This window comes from Danio rerio, chromosome 12 (assembly GCF_052040795.2).
Source record: "Danio rerio strain M-AB ecotype USA chromosome 12, GRCz13ab, whole genome shotgun sequence".
NCBI classification, from domain to species: domain Eukaryota; kingdom Metazoa; phylum Chordata; class Actinopteri; order Cypriniformes; family Danionidae; genus Danio; species Danio rerio.
Window position 1 is genome coordinate 4404839 of NC_141032.1, and position 20693 is coordinate 4425531.

Here is a 20693-nt window from a genome sequence, read left to right on the forward strand (position 1 = left end):
TTAACCCTTTGACACTTACAATAACACCAATGTGATCAGTAAATAGATTTTAATAGGCTAAACCTTTTATTTTATTTTCAATTTTCTTCCGTTTGTTATGTATTTTATCATTTGAAGCTAATCTCCTCCCCATATTTGTAACGGTTGTTGGGGGTAATGGTGTATCCTGTATTTTTAAATCCCAATGTTGACAGGTTTGGTTTAATGACTTGCTTTTGTGAAACACAAAGCCTGTAACACGCAGTAAGCAAATCTAATTTCTAAATTAAATATGTAAATCCAAATCATACATTGAAGGTTAATGTTTAGATTTCAAAGATATACAAATAAATCACGTGCAACATCTATTTAATTTTTTTCAAAAACATTTTATAAATGAATATGATCTCAAATAGCCTATATTCATGAGGTCCAAGGAAGATTTCCATGTTTTTTTGTGAATAGGATGAATAAGAAAGTATGTATATGTTAATACTTTACATGTAAATACAGCAGTTTTCTTTTTAATTTTTAAGATCAATGCCATTTCTAATGAACTTTTAGAAGCACATTTTAATTTAAACATTAGTTATTGTTTTACCTGTAAGCACACAACAGAGTTAACGTTCAAGCTATTTATTATGTTTAAAATGGCTGACAATAATCAATATTCATAATAATAGAAATTAATCTGCCTCATTTTTTAACTGTGCAGAGCTTTGGCTGCTTAATTAGGCCTACTATGCTACTATATTTCAATACATTATGGTGGTGATACTTTTTTCTCTGAGGTGGTACTTTGTGAAAAACTTTTGAGAACCACTGGTCTAAGTCATATATGGCCCGTTTCCACTGAGTGGTACGGTACGGTTCGGTTTGGTACGCTTTTATGGCCGTTTCCACTGTCAAAAGGCGTACCGAACCAAACCATACCGTACCACTTTTCCGGGACCCTTTCGAAAGGGTCCCAAACTGCAGAAAGGGTCCCAAAAGGTGGAGCTACACGCGCAGCTGAACGCTATTGGTTTACAGAGATACGTCATTCGTAGACTCAACAAGCCAGAATGTAAACAAAGGACCCTCCATGTTTGAAATACACAGCGAGAGATTACAGCGGAATTATAAATAGATATGCAGCCATGGTCGATCCTGCAAACAAACCCTGTCGTCGTCATGATAAACAGCCACAAAGCCATGGAGAAGAGCGGATTCACCCTGTGCCGCGTAGTCTGAAGCCCGAGTGGTTTCGCTTTTCTTTCTTGCGCTCGCCGCGCGACTATATCTGAAATAACAAACTTCTTGAGCTGATAATAATAACATGCACTTGATTATTGACAAGCTTTGGAAACCCGATCCTGTGAGAAGCTGACAAACGCGAGAGACACATTCAGAAAGAAAAGGACAAACGCGAGAGTGGGGCGCGAAAAAAAAGGCGAAGCCAAGGAGCACGTTATTTCTTCAGCAAACGTGAACAAACTGCCTTGTTTTAATCTTTATTATCACCTTTTGGACTAATATGAACTGGGAATGATGGAATGACTCTCTAACAGAGGCTTCATGTGCTGCTGAAGATTACAGACACAGATGAAAGGTTTGCACTGGCTGTAGGCTATACTTTGTGTTGTTTTGAACCTAATTAACGACGAAATGTCTGCTTTGTGTAGTTCTTCTGTAGTTGGTAACATATCGGAGACTGTAAGGGTCTGTATGTGTTCATATATGTTCATTTATTTATTTATTTAATATAATTACAGACGTTACAGTAGGCTATTTCACACCGTCATTGATCTGCAGTTATAATCAAGTCCTGTTTATAGAAAAGTTAGTAATAAACATTTATACACAAGTATTTATGTGTATAAAGCATCTGTTTTGTGAGAAGTGCTTTTCATATGATATGTGAACGACCCGTACAGCTTTATTGTAGACTTTTTCTCGAGCGAAAATGACGTCGACTGAAACTTTGTCATACACCACGCCCACCAAAAGGGGACCCTTGGTAGTGGAAACTCAAGCCTGATAAAGGTGACCCGTACCGATCCGAACCGTACCGTACTGTACCAGTCAGTGGAAACGAGCCAATAGTGTCAGTACAACTGTATAGGGAGTGCTTCACCAGGAGTCCCAGTTTGATACTGTTAAATCAGGTTTATTTTGTACAGTAGCACAATGGAAATCCATACAGCAGTGTATATTAACTTGTCACCTTTGCTGCAAGTAGACGTGCAAAAACAGTGCAAAGTTAATTGTGTATGTGTGTGTGTTGACCTGAAACTTTATAGACACATTCTGGAGATACCATTCACTAATCTTACGTCTTGTAAAAGGGGTAAAATAGGAGCCCATTAAAGTAAAGTGCAATCACAAATGCGTCATCTGTTTGTCATTCAGGTGAGATGTCCCATCATGAGGTGCTGGATGCGGTTTCTAAAGGCACCAGCGTGATCCTCAGCGAGCACAGCAACAGCGAGAGAGGCTTTCTGGGTGTTTTCAGAGAGAGACTAAGCGCTCGACTGGACCACACGGTTAGCATAGTGATCTCTCAGACTGACCGAGATCCACTACAGGTGGTCTGATCTCACTCTCACAGCCGTTTACTGTGTAATTCAGCCATACTGGACTGCATATATGCATATCACAAAGAATATTCAATGTGTGACCTGGAGTTTGTAAGTGCGACAGTAACATTGTCCTATAAACAAGTGAAATAAACCATATCATCTAGCTTTTTTTTTTACGCAATTGAGTTTACTGCATTTTAACCCCATGAAACTTACTACATCATATTTAATACACAAGTCTTTAAGGCCACTGATTGATCTACATGATCAAAACTTTGCTCGTAAATCTGTTGTATACAATGTACCTGTTGAACCGAGGGGAAGATACTTCCATAGAAGGAAAAAAGGAATGGAAGTCAATAACTATCAGTTTTGGACATTCTTCAAAATATCTTCCTGTTGAACCAAAGAAAAAAAGATACTATGGAAGTCAGTGGCTATCGATTTGTGACATTCTTCAAAATATCTTCCTGTTGAACCAAAAAAAAAGATACTATGGAAGTCAATAGCTATCAGTTTTGGACATTCTTCAAAATATCTTCCTGTTGAACCAAAGAAAAAAAAGATACTATGGAAGTCAATAGCTATCAGTTTTGGACATTCTTCAAAATATCTTCCTGTTGAACCAAAAAAAAAGATACTATGGAAGTCAATAGCTATCAGCTTTGGACATTCTTCAAAATATCTTCCTGTTGAACCAAAAAAAAAAAGATACTATGGAAGTCAATAGCTATCAGTTTTGGACATTCTTCAAAATAACTTCCTGTTGAACCAAAAGCAAGATATTTCAAAGAATGTTGCAAACTGGTAGCCATTGACTTCAATAGTAGGAAAAAACACTATAGAAGTCAATGGCTATTGGTTTGCGACATTCCTTAAAATATCTTCTTGTTGAACAAAAAGGGAAATATTTTGAAGAATGTTGCAAACCGGTAGCCACTGACTTCCATATTAGGAAAAAAAAAGATGCTGTGGAAGCCAATGCCTATCGGTTTGACTATCTCCCATTTACAACATTTTTCAAAATATGTTACTTTTGGTTTAACAGTCAGGAAGATATTTTGAAGAATGTCAGAAACTGATTGCACTCGACTTTTATAGTGTCTTTTTTCCTACTATGGAAGTCAAAGTCTACCATTTGCATCATTCTTTAAAATATCTTGCTTTTGGTTGAACGGGAAGATATTTTGAAGAATGTTGAAAACCGATCGACATTGACTTCTATACTACTTTTTTTTCAGTCAGTGCTACCGGTTTATAACATTCTTCAAAATATCTTTCTTTTGGTTCAGCAGGAAGATATTTTGAAGAATGTCAGAAACTGATACCCATTGACTTCCGTCAAATCTTTTTTTTTTTCATCTGTGGAAGTCAGTGGCTACATGTTTGCAACATTCTTTATAATATCTTACTTTTGCTTTAACAGGAAGATATTTTGAAGAATGTTGTAAACCGGAAGCCACTTCCACAGAATGTTGGAAACTGATAACCATTGACTTTCACAGTGTTTTTTCATACTATGGAATTCAATGGTTACTGGTTTGCCAAATTATTTAAAAATATCTTGTCTTTGGGCTTAACAGGAAGATATTTTGAAGAATGTCAGAAACTGATTGCCATTGACTTCCATAGTATCTTTTTTTCCCTACTATGGATGTCAATGGGTACCGATTTACATAATTTTTCTAAATATCTTACTTTTGGTTTAACAGGAAGATATTTTGAAGGATGTCAGAAACTGATACTCCTTGACTAACCATAGTATCTTTTTTTTTTTTTTTTACTATGGAAGTCAATGGCTACCGGTTTGCAATATTGAATTGTTGATGAACAATGAACTGTGTCAAAAGGAAGATATTTTGATTAATGTTGGAAACTGATAGACATTGACTTCTATTGTAACCTTTATTTTCTTACTATGGAAGTTAATGGCTACTGGTTTGCAACATTCTTCAAAATATCTTCTTTTTTTATTCAACAGTAAGATGTTTTGAAGAATGTCAGAAACCGATTGCCAATGACTTCCATAGTATCTTTTTGTCCTAATATAGAAGTCAATAGGTACCCGTTTGTAACATTCTTCGAAGTATCTTCCTTTTGATTAAACAGGAAGATATTTTGAAGAATGTCAGAAACCGATTGCCATTGACTTCCATACTAGCTTTTTTTTTCCCTACTATGGAAATCAATGGCTATCGGTTTGCAACATTCTTCAAAATATCTTCCTTTCAAGTTCAACAGGAAGGTATTTTGAAGAATGTCAAAAACTGATACTCATTGACTTCCATAGTATCTTTTTTTTTGACTATGGAAGTCAATGGCTACTGGTTTGCAACATTCTTCAAAATATTTTATTTTTGGGTTTAAAAGGAAGATATTTTGAAGAATGTCAAAAACTGATAGCCATTGACTTCTATTGTAACCTTTATTTTCTTACTATGGATGACAATGGCTACCGGTTTGCAACATTCTTCAAAATGTCTTCTTTTTGGTTTAACAAAGATATTTTGAAGAATGTCAGAAACTGATAGCCATTGAGTTTCATTGTAACCTTTATTTTCTTACTATGGAAGTTAATAGGTACCGGTTTACGACATTCTTCAAAATATCTTATTTTTGGGTTTAACAGGAAGATATTTTGAAGAAAATCGGAAACTAGTAGCCATTGACTTCCACAGTATGAAAAAATATACTGTGGAAGTCAGTGGCTACCGATTTGCAACATTCTTCTAAATGTTTTCCTTTCGGTTCATTAGGAAGATATTTTGATTAATGTTAGAAAACTGATAGTCATTGACTTGTATTGTAACCTTGATTTTCTTACTATGGAAGTCAGTTGATACCGAACATTCTTCACAATATCTTTTTTTGGTTTACCAAAAAAAAAAACCTGAGTAATTTTTTTGTGTATGTTTGTGTGAACTATCCCTTTAAAGATGCATTTATTTATCTACTAGTAAGGCAGTGTTCACTGTGGCCCTTGTAATCTCTAGTAAACTGCAGGAGGTGGAGGGTGTTTTCGGATGTAGTCAGACAGGACAGTCGGATAGTCGGTCATTACTCCTGTCGCTCCCATTGCAAACGCAGCAGCCATATCGGTCTCCTCATTGCACACAAACAGCTGCACCTGAGATGGCGAAATGACACTCAATTAAATCTGTTACTTTAAATTAAGAGCATTTATTCAGCTTCACAGAGCCAAGAAGTGTCACATATTCACCTGCAGGCCCCGTTTGATCAAGTGTTCAAACAAAGATTTCCACGTGATCAACCTGAGTGTCAACAATAAACACAATCACACACTGAATAACAAATGTCAACGTTTGTGTTGAGGAGTTCCACTTACTTCTGAAGCAGATACACAACAAATCTATTCTTCATATAGGCTTCCTCTGGAATATACGTCCTAAAAGATCGAAAGTACTATTAGTGAAATGCAATAAATGTGAAATATTATTGTTAAATACTTTAGTTTAATACTTCAGACTTTTTTATCTATAGATGTTTTATAAATAGTTTAGTTGTTAGTTCATGTTAAAGTACACTGGAAATCAAAACTAGCCGTATTGATTTTGTTAGCTCACATTTGTAGTTTTTCAGTTAAATTCTCAATGAATTGTCTGAGGAATTGGGCGTGGCTAACATACTTAACCACGCCCCTCCAGCTCACAGTTTTGTCGACAAACTGAAACAGAAGTCTGTCAGGTTGTAATAACTCTTCTAAAACCCATTTCCCAATCTTTCTGAATGAAATGCCTACTTTATACATCCAATCAGCTCGAGGTAGAAAAAACAAGCCACGCCCACTGTTTTCTCATTTAATATTCCGCTTCTCTAGGAACTCCATCACAATATGAACCAAAAATGGTAACAGCTTCCAGTTCATGCATACTTTAACTCAAGTGTAAAGTGTTGAGGCTCAACTGTCACTCATGGCAATTGCCATAGTTACAACAAATGGTTAGGGGGAAGTGCTGTGATCAAAACGGACTATAACTAGCTGTGTGCTTGAATAGATTTAATGCACATCCTCCAACCAATCGGAATCTTGAATTTTAAGAAGTCATGGGATAAATACAGGTTTAAATAATTTATTGATCAGAATGTTGATTTTTACGTTTATTAATGCGTGATTGAAACGTTTTATCATTAACGTTGGTGGACCTTTAAAAGGTTCTCTAATAATAATAATAGTAATAATTCCATCAGTTTAACACAATTTAGTTATCTAATGGGAACTTATTGTTACATGACCTATTTAGCAATACCTTTGGATTTTCGATGAATTGCTTTTTTTTTTTAAATACTTGGTTCTTATTGATTTTTTAGAAACATATAACCAGTGGGGGAAAAAAAATAAATAAATATATATATATACACACACTCACTGGCCACTTTATTAGGTACACCTTACTATTACCGGGTTGGACCCCCTTTTGCCTTTAGAACTGCCTTAATCCTCCATGGCATAGATTTAAAAAGGTACTGGAAATATTCCTCAGAGATTTTGCTCCATATTGACATGATAGCATCACGCAGTTGCTGCAGAATTGTCGGCTGCACATCCAGGATGCAAATTTCCCGTTCCACCACATCCCAAAGGTGCTCTATTGGATTGAGCTCTGGTGACTGTGGAGGCCATTTAAGTGCAGTGAACTCATTATCATGTTCAAAAAACCAGCCTGAGATGATTCGCGCTTTATGACATGGTGCGTTATCCTGCTGGAAGTAGTCATCAGAAGATGGGTACACTGTGGTCATAAATAGATGGACATGGTTGCTCGGTTTGATCTGCAGCAAATCGTCTTGACCATGTCTACATGGCTAAACCCATTGTGTTGCTGCCATGTGATTGGCTGATAAGAAATTTGTGTTAACGAGCAGTTGAACAGGTGTACCTAATAAAGTGGCCAGTAAGTATATCTCTAAATAAATATAAAATAAAATAAAAGGTTGCCGAACATAATCCCTTAACGATGCATAACTTTTAGAAGTATGTAAATGTTCAATTATGGATAATTGTATTGTCGTTGTGGAGAAAGCCAGTCATTTACTCCATTTCTTTTATAGATGAATTAGTTTTCAAATTAACATCTTATTTATAATACATGCAACATCGAATGGAAACTTTATAAAGATGAAGATTTGATTGTACAGACAAACCAGTAGGTCTTAAATGACTAAATTGTATTCAGTTATCATATTTCTATACTTTTCCACACTTTTATTACTTCTCTGAATTTTTTTTGAAGTTCTTTTGAATTTAACTCTGAATTAAATGAGACATTTGGAAGAAATAATTCTCTTCTTTTAACAGTTTGTGCAGGGGAATTTCTGCAGTGTATGTGAGTAGGGAATGCAGTGACCTGTTGATGATTCTAGGCAGGTAAAACATCAGCACACTTTCACCCAGAGGGACAAAGGGAAGGAGTCCAGTGTAGAAGAGCAATAAAAGCATTATTACACGCCTCATTGTGAACATATAGGGCATGGACGGGTTCTAGAAACAGAAAGAACACATGTATGATAAGCCAAGGAGAAAGGCTAGTGCTCAGTGATCACAGATTTACAGCTGAAGTCAGAATCATTAGCCCCCTTTTGATTTTGATTTTAAATATTTTCCAAATGATGTTTAACAGAGCAAGGAAATTTTCACAGTATGTCTGATAATATTTTTTCCTCTGGAGAAAGTCTTATTTGTTTTATTTCGGCTAGAATAAAAGCAGTTTTTAATTTTTTAAAAACCATTTTTGGGACAAAATTATTAGCCCCTTTAAGCTAATTTTTTTTCTCCTGATAATCTATAGAACAAACCATCGTTATACAATAACTTGCCTAATTACCCTAACCTGCCTAGTTCACCTTATTAACCTAGTTAAGCCTTTAAATGTCACTTTAAGCTGTATAGAAATGTCTTAAAAATATCTAGTAAAATATAATTTACTGTCATCATGGAAATAAAATAAATCAGTTATTAGAAATAAGTTTTTAAAACTATTATGCTTAGAAATGTTCTGAAACAATCTTCCCAGAACAAAACAGAAATTGGGGGAAAAAAAACAGGGGGGTTAATAATTCTGGCTTCAACTGTATATAAAGAAACACACTTCTGTACCTGCTTCAGACATTTAGCCATGACTTCATGCTCTTCAGAAGCCCAGACTGTAATGTGTTCTCTGCCGTATTTATGCACAAGATTAGAGACCTAACAAAAACAGAAAATGTACAGATAAATGGGAGAAGCAGCTAAAAAACTCAACTCACAATGTTATTTAGATAGTATTTGATATATACAGTTGGTACAGAAAGTAGTGGCTGCAAAATAACAAAGGGAAACATGTAAGGGGGTTACATGCTTCCCTCTTTGTTATTTTGCAGCCATTTGCTTAAATCATGTAAGATTTAATAAAAAAGAAAAACTGAAAAAACACATGGTCATAAGTATTCAGACCCTTTGCTATGACCCTCATATATTTATCCCAGGTGCTGTCTGTTTCTTGTGATCTTCTGTGTTTGATTATAGCGATTGGACTTGATTAGGAAAGCCACACACCTGTCTATATAAGAGCTTACAGCTCACAATGCATGTCAGAGCAAATGAGAATCATGAGGTCAAAGGAACTGCACAAAGAGCTCAGAGACAGAATTGTGGCCAGACACAGATCTGGCCAAGGTTACAAAAACATTCTGCTGCATTTAAGGTTCCTAAGAGCACAGTGGCCTCCATAATCCTTAAATTGAAGATGTTTAGGATTACCAGAACCATTCCTAGAGCTAGCCGTCCAGCCAAACTAAGCTATCAGGGTAGTCTTGGTGAGAGAGGTAAAGAACCCAAAGATCACTGTGGCTGAGCTCCAGAGATGCAGTCGGGAGATGGGAGAAAGTTGTAGTAATTAACCATCACTGCAGCCCTCCACCAGTCAGGGCTTTACGTGGCCCGACACATGAAAACCTGCTTGAAGTTTGCTAAAAAAACACCTGAAGATTCTTTAGTCTGATGATACTAAGATATAACCTTTTGGCCTTAATTCTAACGCCCCATTCACACGGGGCGTCAGCGTCAACGCTTCCCATTCACTTTGAATGGGTGACGTCAGGCATTGCCAAACTGCATTGTAGATCCGTTGGCGCTGCTTCAGAGGCGTTTTTTGCTGCTGAAGTTGGGATTAGCTCAACTTTTCAAGCGCCGACGGAAGCGTCAGCCAATCAGATCGCTGTATGCAAATACACCAGCTAGACAGTGGCATATTGCTGTCTGAATTTCATTGGCTGACGCTTCTATGACGATCGCTTCAGCCCAAACTTCAGACACGCCTTCAGTCAGGCGTTGACGCTGAAGCCCCGTGTGAATGGGCCGTAAGTGGTATGTGTGGAGTAAACCAGGCACTGCTCATCACCTGTCCAATACAGTGAGCAGTGAAGCATGGTGGTGGCAGCATCATGCTGTGGTGGTGTATATCAGCTGCAGGTGCAGGAGGACTGGTTGCAATCAAGTGAAAGTTGAATGCAGCCAAGTACAGGGATATCCTGGACAAAAACCTTCTCCAGAGTGCTCAGGACCTCAGACTAGGCTGAAGGTTTACCTTCCAAAAAGACAATGACCCCAAGCACACAGCTAAAATAGCAAAGGAGTAGCTTCACAACAACTCTGTGACTGTTCTTGAATGGCCCAGCCAGAGCCCTGACCTGAACCCAGTTGAGCCTCTCTGTTGAGACCTAAAATGGCATCCAGCAATGTTTACCATCCAACCTGACAGAACTGGAGAGGATCTACAAGGAGGATTGGCCCAAATCCAAGTGTGAAAAACTTTTTGCATCTTGCAGTATTAGATCAAGAGGGTGCTTCTGCTAAATACTGAGCAAAGGGTCTGAATACTTAAGACTATGTGATTTTACATTTTTTCTTTCCAAAAAAATGCAAAAATGGCAACAATTCTGTGTTTTAGCAAATGGCTAAAATGTATTAGCTTGAAGTATTCGTCAAGTATCGTCAATTGAAGTATTATTAATGTGATGCTGAAATACAGCTGAACCTAATACAGCAATATTGATCTCACCTTTTTAATAAGCAAGTCGTTGTTTTCTTTGATCTCGAGTGTCATTGGCATGTTGGGGAAATTCTTCAAGACGTTTTCCAGCAACACAAACCTCCTGTCCTTCCCTGTGCTGTAGTGTCCTGCAGAAAACATTCAGTATTTACTATTTAGAGCACTTAGTTCACCCCAAAATGAGTAATTATTCACCCTTATGTCATTCCAATCACCTGAGACTTCAGTTCATCCTTCATTTCCGTGATTGGAAAGAGATGATGGTGAACAATTAATAACATCATTTAGATTTTTGCGTGAACTAACCCTTATATTAATATACAGTACGACAGTGTCAAACCATAACAATTGACTTACCGACATAAAAAGTGACCTCCAGCTTCTCTTCATAGAGAGGCAAATCCTGAAACACACACCGTAGGATTTAAAAGCCATCAGTGAGCCACAAATAGAGAAATCGCTTTAATAATGCGCACCTGGAATTTCAGAGACGACACGGTTTTGTCGTCGCCTGTTTGTCTCAAAAGGTTGTTATCGTGCGAAACTACAACATATCCGTCGAGTGTGAGATGACAGTCCATCTCCAGCATATCAGTGCCCGCAGATACAGCGCTGTAAAATATACAATTCAGACACACACGCTTGAAAAGAGGAGAAACAGAGGCAGAAATAGAGGAACTTACTGTGTAAACGCCTCCATTGTGTTTTCTATCCTCTCTCCAGAGCCTATAGCCAAAAAAAAATTGATTAAAGTAATTAAGTTAAATTAATTAAGCTTTATATTACAATACAGGTTACATTTGACTCAAATAAATGCTTTTAGATTTAGGGCCCTATCATACACCCGGCGCAAGGCGCGGCGCAATACTCTTTTGCTACTTTTAGCTCGGCGCAAGGGTCATTTTGAGGTGTTGCACCATGCTGTTTAATTAGCAAATGCATTTGCGCTCAAATGTGCGCCCATAGGCGTTCTGGTCTAAAAAAGCAGGCGTGTTTTGGCGCGTTGCTATTTTGAGAAACTGTAAATTGTCTGTTCTTTAGACCAGAACAAAGTCGGTCTATTGTCTGGAGCAAAGTGCGCCTGGCTTACACACTACACACAAGATGCAATACGCAAATATCTTTACATATGAAAAATATATAATATCTTAAGGATATATATATATATAGGATATAATAAGGATATATATAGAATATAAATATAAATGATCAAAATATTACAAAACATTTTAATTTCTAGCCTACATGAAGATTTAAAAACCACTGCCTTACTTTCTTCATCTCGGGAGGCTTTTTCAGTTCATTCAATTTGCTTTTGTATAATGTTATTATTATTAGCAGTATTATTTATTATATCCATATTTATATTTGTTTTATTAAAAACAAGCTTAGATTTGCCCACCTGTCAGGTTTTAGACCATATGGGGCATGGCAGGTGTATTTGGAAATAACTCAGTATTTTGAGCACACTTGGTCATTATTGTTCATTTATTCGTTTGCTGGAAATTAGAACTGAATTTAGAAATAGTTTTGAAACAAATATTTGTGCTTAACAAACAAAATTAATTATTTATAGGCTAATTGATGTCTATGCGTAAAGGTTTCCTTATCCACGAGAGCAAAAGCGAAAGTGAACTTACTTTACGTCAAAATGCGCTCTTGGCGTGACGCAGCTGGCTCTTAAAGGGAATGGGAGATGAGGCTCTAATTTGTTTATTCTCAAAACACACCTATAACTCATTAAGAAAATAAACTCAACCCTTTTAGACCATGCGCCATGGCGCAAAGCGGATTTTCCGGTCCTTAAATTAGCAAAAATGCTTCTGACATGCCCTGAAAGCGTTTGCGCCCTGCGTTTTGTGCTCTGTGCATGGACCGTCAAAATAGAGCCCTTAATGTTTTACAATTTTTTGTGAAAATAAAATGTCCAAATATGAGTGAAATAATGTTCTATTGTAATTCAGCGGAACTGATATAAATCAAAATTATAAGCCTCTATTAACTTCAGTTTAATTGGGAGAAACTTTTTTTTTTAACATTTCTAAACAATAGTTTTAATAACTCATTTCTATTAACTGATTTGTTTTATCTTTGCCACGATGAGATATTTAGATCTTTATTTAGATATTTAGTTTTTTTAAGAGACTAGTAATCAGCTTAAAGTGCAATTAAAAGGTGAATTAGGCAAGTTAGGGTAATTAGGCAAGCCATTGTATATCAGTGGTTTGTTCAGTAGATAAAGTATTCCTTAAGGGCGCTAAAACTGTTGACCTTAAAATGTTTTTATTTTTAATTTTAAAGAAAACCTGCTTTTATTCATGCCTAAATAAAACAAATAATTCCAGAAGAAAAAATATTATAGGAAATACTGTGAAAATTTCCTTGCTCTGTTTAACATCATTTGGGAAATATATAAATAAGAAAAAAATTACAGCAGGGGGATTAATATTTGACTTCAAGTGTATTTGTATAAAAATAAATATTCTGACCTATGCTTTGTGAAATGATATAGAACAGTGGTTCTCAAACTGTGGTACGTGTACCACTAGTGGTACGCAGAGGAATCACTGAATAATTAAAGTAAAAAATAAACACGCTTTTAACGAATATGCTAACACCGATGTGATCAGTAAATTGATTATAAAAGGCTAAACCTTTTATTTTATTTGAATTTTTCTAATGTATTCTATCATTTGAAGCTAATTTCCTGCCCATATTTGTAACGGTTGTTGGGGGCATATCCCGTATTTATATATAATCCCATTGTTGACGGGTATAATTTAATCACCTGCTTTTCTGGCACACAAAGCCTACTCTAACGCTCAGTAAGCAGGTCTAATTTCTAATTTAAATATTAAAAGTTCAAAAGGTATATTTAAAATAAACACTAATGTTTAGATTTCAAAGATATACAAATAAGTCATATTTACATGCACCTTATATTTCAAAATTCATCAAAAAGAGTTTATATATGAATACGATGACATATAGCCTACTGTATATTTATGAGGTCCAAGGAACATTTCCAGGTTTTGATGAATAGGCTACTTAATGATAATACTTTACATTTACGTACAGAAGTTTTCTTTTTGCTTTTTAAGAACAGTGTAATTTTTTATTAACTTTTAAAAGCACATTTTAATTTAAATGTTGACGTTTATATATTTATTTTTTTGACCTGTAAGCACCGTACAATGCTTAATGTTCAAATTATTTATAATGGTTAAAGTGGCTGACAATAATAAATATTCATAATAATAGTAATTAATCTGCCTGGTTTTTGAACTGTGCAGAGCTTTAGCTGCTTAATTACGCTACTGTATTTCCGTATCGGTCATTATGGTGGTGCATGGAGAGACGATTCTTTTCTGAGGTGGTACTTGGTGGAAAAAAGTTTGAGAACCACTGATATAGAAGAATAGGTGATTATACAAAAATTATGATATTATTAATTACTCAAAACACAAGAGCAGTTTACAGGAAATTATAAAAATGATAAAAACACACTGAAATAATCTACCAGATCAAATTAAGATGATGTTAAAAGTTACATATTAAATATTAATAATTGTTAAGACTCAGAAGTTGCAGACAAATATAGGTAAAACCTGTAATGGTTTGACGTAGAGTGACAAAACAAAGATTTTAAATAAAAAATTATACTTTGAGGTGGAACTGTGCTAATTGAATAGAGTCTTTTAATTAATAATGTTTTTATTAATAACAATTAAAAAGATGTAAAAAACCTAATAGATCTAGTAGAGAAACTGATCATTTTGTGGTCTCTTGATTTTTTAAATAGCTGTATATAACATGTAATATTCAATATTTGTGTGTTTTTTACATAGACTATAAGATATAAAATTATATATGTTTTTTTTATAGTGAGATGTGAAAATTTTATCCTAAAGCTTGCTTTTTTCACAGTGATTTATAATGAGTTCTAGCAGAGCCAGTTAACATTAAAGGGACAGTTCACCCCAAAATTTTAATTCTGTCATCATTTACTCATCCTTGATGTTTTCCAAACCAGTTTAAGTTTCTTTCTTCTGCTGAACACAAAAGAAGATAGTTTGAAGAATGTTGGAAACCAGTAAACATTAAGATCCACAGTGGGAAAACCAAATACAAAAACAAAAATGCTGTTCATTCATACTCTTGTCGGCTTAGTCCATTTATTAATCCGGGGTCGCCACAGCGGAATGAACTGCTAACATCCACACAGACACTCATACACTACGGACAATTTAGCCTATACTCAATTCAGCTGTACCGCATGTCTTTGGACTGTGGGGGAAACCGGAGCACCCGGAGGAAACCCACGCGAACGCAGGGAGAACATGCAAACTCCACTCAGAAACGCCAACTGCGTCGAGGTTCGAACCAGCAACCTTCTTGCTGTGAGGCGACAGCACTACCTACTGTGCCACTGCGTCGCCATATTGTGTGTTCAATAAAATAAAATAAAACTCTGGTTTGGGATGAGTTAAATTAATCTAAATGATGACAGAATTTTCATTTGACAACAAAACCCCTAGAAACGTTATAAGTACTCCACTTTAACGCAACATAGTATGCACAGCACTGAAAAAACTACATTTTTTAAAGATAAGTGGTTGCGAACAATTTATGCGGGCTGATTTTAAACAAACAAATTAAGTTTAAGATTGCTCAATGTAATTTGTTTTGTTTAAATCCAGCCCAAATAAACCAGCCTGATCTCACGAGAAAACATAAGTATTTTACGTTTTGCCAGTTTAGTGGCTTATTCGTACGAGTTCAGTCGTACGAAATGGTACGATTTTAAAAAGAAGGCGTGGCACCTAACCCCACCCCTAAACCCAACCCTCACTGGGTGATGAGCAAATCGTACTAAATTGTACGAATTAGATCGTACAAATTCATACGAATTAGCCACTAAATGAAAAAGTTACGAATTGCCGTGAGATTGTGCTGAATAAGTGAAGTTTATTCATAAACAAATTTCGAGAGGATCACGTGCTTATGATTGTTCACAGCTGTTCCAACTTTAGCTAATGACTGATTATCCTATCAGACGATCCTTAACTCACTATAAATAACCAGACTTTTCTCATTTCAATATCTTCGTCTTGAAGAAACCCCCCCACCCAACCCTACTTTCCCTCCTTTCAAACAGGCGTCACGGTGGCCAGCGATTAGCGCTGTTGCCTCACAGCAAGAATGCCCCTGGTTTAATTCCTTTCCAAACCAGACGGCATTTCTGTGCGGAGTTTGCTCGTTCTCACCGTGGTCGCTTGGGTTTTCCCCGGGTCCTCCGGTTTCCTCCCACAGTTCAAAAACAAGCACTCTAAACAATTAATCAAAATACATTAGCTAACCTCTGAGTACACCTTTTCAGCATACATATCCGTCACTTAGCTACAACAAGCAAGAGGGGGAGTCATCGAGATCTACCTGAGCTCAAACTCCCCTCTCGCCTTGCAACAGGAGGGAGCCCAGGGCTCGAGGATCTTAAAAGCTCAGGGCTCTCTCCCGGGACAGCACGCCAAACTAGCTTTACTATCAATCATCAGCTAAGTGTGAACTCTTGAAACAGTTTCCCTTAAAAATTGTAGTAAATCCAATGCATCAATTCTGTCAGTGTGTATGAGTATAAAAGCAGCACTTGCCTCCTCTGTGTGAAATGTGTCTGCAGTAGAACTCCAGTCGTTTCCTCTTATGAAGTATGAGTGGATAGCGTAACAGAAACAGCGAACAAACGACGTAAAATAAAACAGCCAAGCAGAGAAGTAAGACCCAGCTCACGGTGTCCATTTCTAAAACGAGCCTCTTAATCCTTCACTAACTGCACTTTGACTCTCAGAGTCGAGTGTATACTTGAGTAAGTGTTTGTAGAAAGCAAATATCAGGTGCTCTTTGAAATCCTCCACCTGCTTTGCTCTACATGTCTTATCAGGCACTGCTTTTATAGCGTTCATTCTGTCTGAGCGGACATGTGATCATGCATAAGAGCCCTGTGGTTAATGCTGATATCAGAACAGAAAGAAATCAGATCTCGCAGCTTATCGGGCTTCCGTTGAAATTGGGAAAGCAGAATATTGGAGACTACAAAACAATCCGTTTTTATTCATTTGTATGTGCGTTTAGTGTGTGAAGTGAGAAATAGCTGGTGTTTTATTATCCTTTATCTGAACTGTTGTGGTTTTAGTTGGAGTTTCAGATTGTGTTCACATGAATCTTAAAGGTCTGACTTGACTGAGTCACTTCTGCTTGGTTATAACCAGAGCTGTCGGAGTAAAGCATGACAGTTGCTTCATGAGAAACATGGGCAGACATGCATTTTTGTGCATGTCATGATTGCTGGAAAATCCCTCGTCATATGTTATATTATGTTCCCTTTTTGGAAAAACTTTTTGCAACTTTTTCAATGCAATTTTTTCAAGATCAGTATTTTATTCAAATTATTATACGTACAGAATTATTAGCCCCCCCATCCCCCAAATTATTAGTCCCACTGTTTATTTTTCCCCAATTCTGTTTTTTTTTTTTTTTAATATATATTTTTATTGAACATTTTGGTTACACTTTATGATAACTACACACTATAAATCATTTATTAAGCATTAGCAAATAGTGAATTCATTATCTGTTAAGCATTAACTACATTAATAAACGTTAGTAAGCAGTTTATAACTGCAGCTACAAACGCTCTATTCTTGAATTATGAGCAGCTATATAATGTGTTTAATGACTGTATTTTCATACTTAGTTAATGATTTATTTTTCATTACTAAATTAAGTATCACATTATTTACAAACCGTTTGTATTTAAGAGTAGTTGAGGGTTTTCCATTCAGAATGAGTTAGTAAATGATTAATAAACTATTGAAATCAACATTTATTTGCCTTATTATTCAGGCATATACTAATAGTTAACTAATATGTTAGTAAATGCTTTATTAACTTCATCCAGTTTTGTGACCTATTCTAAAGTGAGGACTATTCATGCTTTATAAATGCCTTATAAATGACTATTAAAGGCTCAGTATCAAATGAACAATAATCTGTGCAATCTTTCTAAAAAGTAAAATTACTGTAAAGTTTAAACATTGCAAAATAACAGGAGTGTCAAAATACGACATAAACCTGGATAAAACAACAATATAATAATTTAACAATATAATAAGATGTAATGTTTAAACTCTACACTGATTTTATTTTAGATTAGGTTGCAAAGATTGATTTTTCATTTGAAGTACAGTTTCGTTTGTGTATCTTTAAATAAAGAGAAATGAATAATGTCTTTTTTTCCTGTTTAGAATTTAACTGAGCCTTTATTTGTCATTTATAAGGGATTTATAAAGCATGAGTAGTCCTCACTTTAGATTAGGTCACAAAACTGCATGAAGTTGAGTTAATAAAGCATTTATTAACATATTAGTTAACTATTAGTAAATGCCTGAATAATAAGACATACAAATGTTGATTTCAACAGTTTATTAATCATTTACTAACTCATTCTGAATGATGCTAAAAACCCTCAACTACTCTTAAATACAAACAGTTTGTAAATAATGCGATACTTAATTTAGTAATGAAAAATAAATCATTAACTAAGTATGAAAATACAGTCATTAAACACATTATATAGCTGCTTATAAGTCAAGAATTGAGCATTTGTAGCTGCAGTTATAAACTGCTTACTAATGTTTATTAATGTAGAGTTAATGCTTAACAGATAATGAGTTCACTATTTGCTAATGCTTAATAAATGATTTATAGTGTGTAGTTATTATAAAGTGTTACCAACATTTTTAGTGCAAAAACACATCAGAAAATTACCTTGAGTAGAAAGATAGTATCTGTCATACATGTAATTTGAGTTCTGACCCCCACATGAAAAATAAAAATAAAATAAAAATAGTAGTAAATAAAATTAAATTGTAATTAAATAAACAAATGAATAATAATAATAACACTTATAATAATAAAAATAATAAACACACACAAAAAAATTACAATATTATATTGCGAAAAGGCATATTACATTTCCCAATTTCTGTTTAACGGAGAGCAATTTTTTTCAACACATTTCTAAACATAATAGTTTTAATAACTAATTTCAATGAGTTTCAGTTTACTTATTTAATTTATTATTATTGTAATTTTTCATATCTGCAATGCCTGTATTTTGGCATTTTTTTGCAGTCCACTTCTAATCTAAGTTGGAAATCAGTGTTTTCTTTATTGGCATTGATTGTTTTGAAATTCAAATGGCATTAACATGCCTGTGTTTTAATTTCTGTAATAAATATGGCTGTCAAGCCAGGATCTTGATGGTTTATTGTAGGTTTGTTGTTTACATGAAGAAATCTGTGTTACAAGTTAAACAAAAATTCTAATAAACAATTATATTTTGATTTTAAATAGTTTTTGTCTTGCGTTTACATTAATTTTACATTTGAATAGTCAAAATTACAAGTTTCAGTCTTTTACATGCGATTAATCGCGACTAATAATAAAAAAAAGTGTGATTAATTAGTTAATTTTTAATAAGTTGACAGCACTAGTTTAAACATAAAAGTTTTAACAACTCATTTCTTTAATATCTAGTATTTTTCAAGAGACTAGTTTTCAGTTTAAAGTGCAATTTAAAGGCTTAACCTGGTAAACTAAGCAAGTCATTGGACAACAGTGGTTTGTTTTGTATAGCCAATTGAAGAAATGGGAGCTAATATTACTGGCCATTGCAACTCCAAACCAGACAATATATCACTTTAAACTATTACAAATGTTCATAGAAGTCACTTTTTTCCAAACTTTTAAAGGTTAAAAGTTGTTAAAAAGAAGGTTTAAGGTCCCATAATTCAATTTAAAATCATAAATAAATGGGAAAAAATAAAAACATGATTCACAAAATATGGAAAGCAGCTAATTTACTGATTTTTATTATTTTTTTGCAGTGTGGTTTCTTCTAGCAACTGGTTTGAGGCTGATTTGGAGCTCTGAACACTGTTGTTGTAGTTGTTGTTTGTGTTGTTGATTCGCAGGGAGGTGATAAAGAGAGAGGGGAAGTGGAGGTGTTGCTCTCGGAGGGAGGTGGATGTCATTACTGTGCAGAGTTTACAGGCGCTGTAAGGCCTAATGGCAGCTAATGTGTTTATGAGGGCCCAGGTGTGCCTCTTTAAGCAACAGTAGCACTACAGCCTCAATTCATACTGCAATCAGAGCAATTGAATGAAATGTGCTGTGTTTTTAATATGGGTCTGAAGGCTTGTTTATTATAGCAGACTGCAAGAGTTCAACGCACAGGTCAGGTTGACAGATTTGGTTGCCGTAAAGTGATTTTAAATGGATAATTGTGCATAATATTAACATTTTCTCTCACTCGTGTCATTCAAAATTGAAAATTAAACACACTTGGGTTTCATTTTTTACTGATTGAACTTAAAACAATGAAGTTGTCCCCCCAAAAAAACGTAATTATTGTGTTGTTACAACTGATTTTAAACAATTAAATTTTAGCGAGTATACACTGTAAAAAGTGATTAATTAAACTAATAAGTAAACCCATTGCCTTAAAAATGGCAAGTTGGTTTTGCTTAAAAAATGTAAGTATTTCTGTTGTGACTTATAAAAATTATAAAAATAGGACAACAGCATCTTCAGTAGAAAAAAATTCCAAAGATGCCGTTTTAAATTGTAAAGAAATCTGTGTTTTTGAAACTAATGAAGACAGCCCATTTCAAGGGAGTTTTTTAATAATGAAGACAGCCGTGGTCAATGATTCATTTAAATGATTTCGCTGGACATGTTTACTGTTCCAAAATATTTTAAATGTTTCAAAAAATAAAATATATTGTGTTCAAAGAGGGGAAAAGTTTTAGTTTTTACCCAGACATTTCAAAAGAACTTATTTTAGAGCAGTCATCACGATACTGTGAAACAGTGATATTTTTATCCAAGGTTATCCTACCGTCAGAATCTTACCGGCCCATGCCTAAACAGTTCAATTTACCCACATAGTACATTTAATTAATAATTTTAAGGCAATGAGTTTACTCACCTTTTCAACTAATAGCTTCTGGAACTTATAAGAAAAACTCATGCCTTTGTGAATGAT

The 20693-nt window shown here is 35.0% G+C and overlaps 3 protein-coding genes across 27 annotated transcripts in view; 1 reads left to right on the forward strand and 2 right to left on the reverse strand.

The window, feature by feature from the left end:
* Positions 1-20693, reverse strand: part of tlcd3bb (TLC domain containing 3Bb) — a 538378-nt gene that overhangs the window by 154930 nt on the left and 362755 nt on the right. The window lies entirely within an intron of this gene.
* Positions 1-20693, forward strand: part of nif3l1 (NIF3 NGG1 interacting factor 3-like 1 (S. cerevisiae)) — a 41807-nt gene that overhangs the window by 16550 nt on the left and 4564 nt on the right. For 2 of the 6 annotated variants that reach the window (XM_087275375.1, XM_087275374.1), the window contains exon 7: positions 2371-2504. In XM_087275375.1, the coding sequence (XP_087131501.1) occupies positions 2371-2504 (134 nt within the window). Of the gene's footprint in view, positions 1-2370; positions 2711-7857; positions 8443-8603; positions 8946-20693 lie in introns of those variants that run through there. The other 4 variants (XR_015503573.1, XM_087275376.1, XR_015503575.1 and 1 more) reach the window with 4 other exon arrangements.
* Positions 1688-18463, reverse strand: gdpd3b (glycerophosphodiester phosphodiesterase domain containing 3b). Of its 20 annotated transcripts, none has more exons than XR_015503790.1 (12): positions 16240-18463; positions 11272-11314; positions 11065-11200; positions 10946-10991; positions 10598-10716; positions 8656-8745; positions 7907-8040; positions 5887-5946; positions 5761-5812; positions 5253-5667; positions 5106-5209; positions 2108-3033 (listed from the first exon to the last, which is right to left on the reverse strand). XR_015503790.1 is itself a non-coding variant. In XM_087275770.1 (10 exons), the coding sequence occupies exons 1-10, from the start codon at positions 16382-16384 to the stop codon at positions 5530-5532; spliced, it is 963 nt and encodes a 320-aa protein (XP_087131896.1). In that variant the 5' UTR covers positions 16385-18463; the 3' UTR covers positions 2108-5529. The 20 variants fall into 20 exon arrangements, 1 of the variants encoding a protein (XP_087131896.1); XR_015503795.1 differs by adding an exon at positions 3051-3108 and having other exon boundaries at positions 2108-2903; positions 5106-5667; XR_015503789.1 differs by adding an exon at positions 3140-3180 and having other exon boundaries at positions 2108-2995; positions 5106-5667.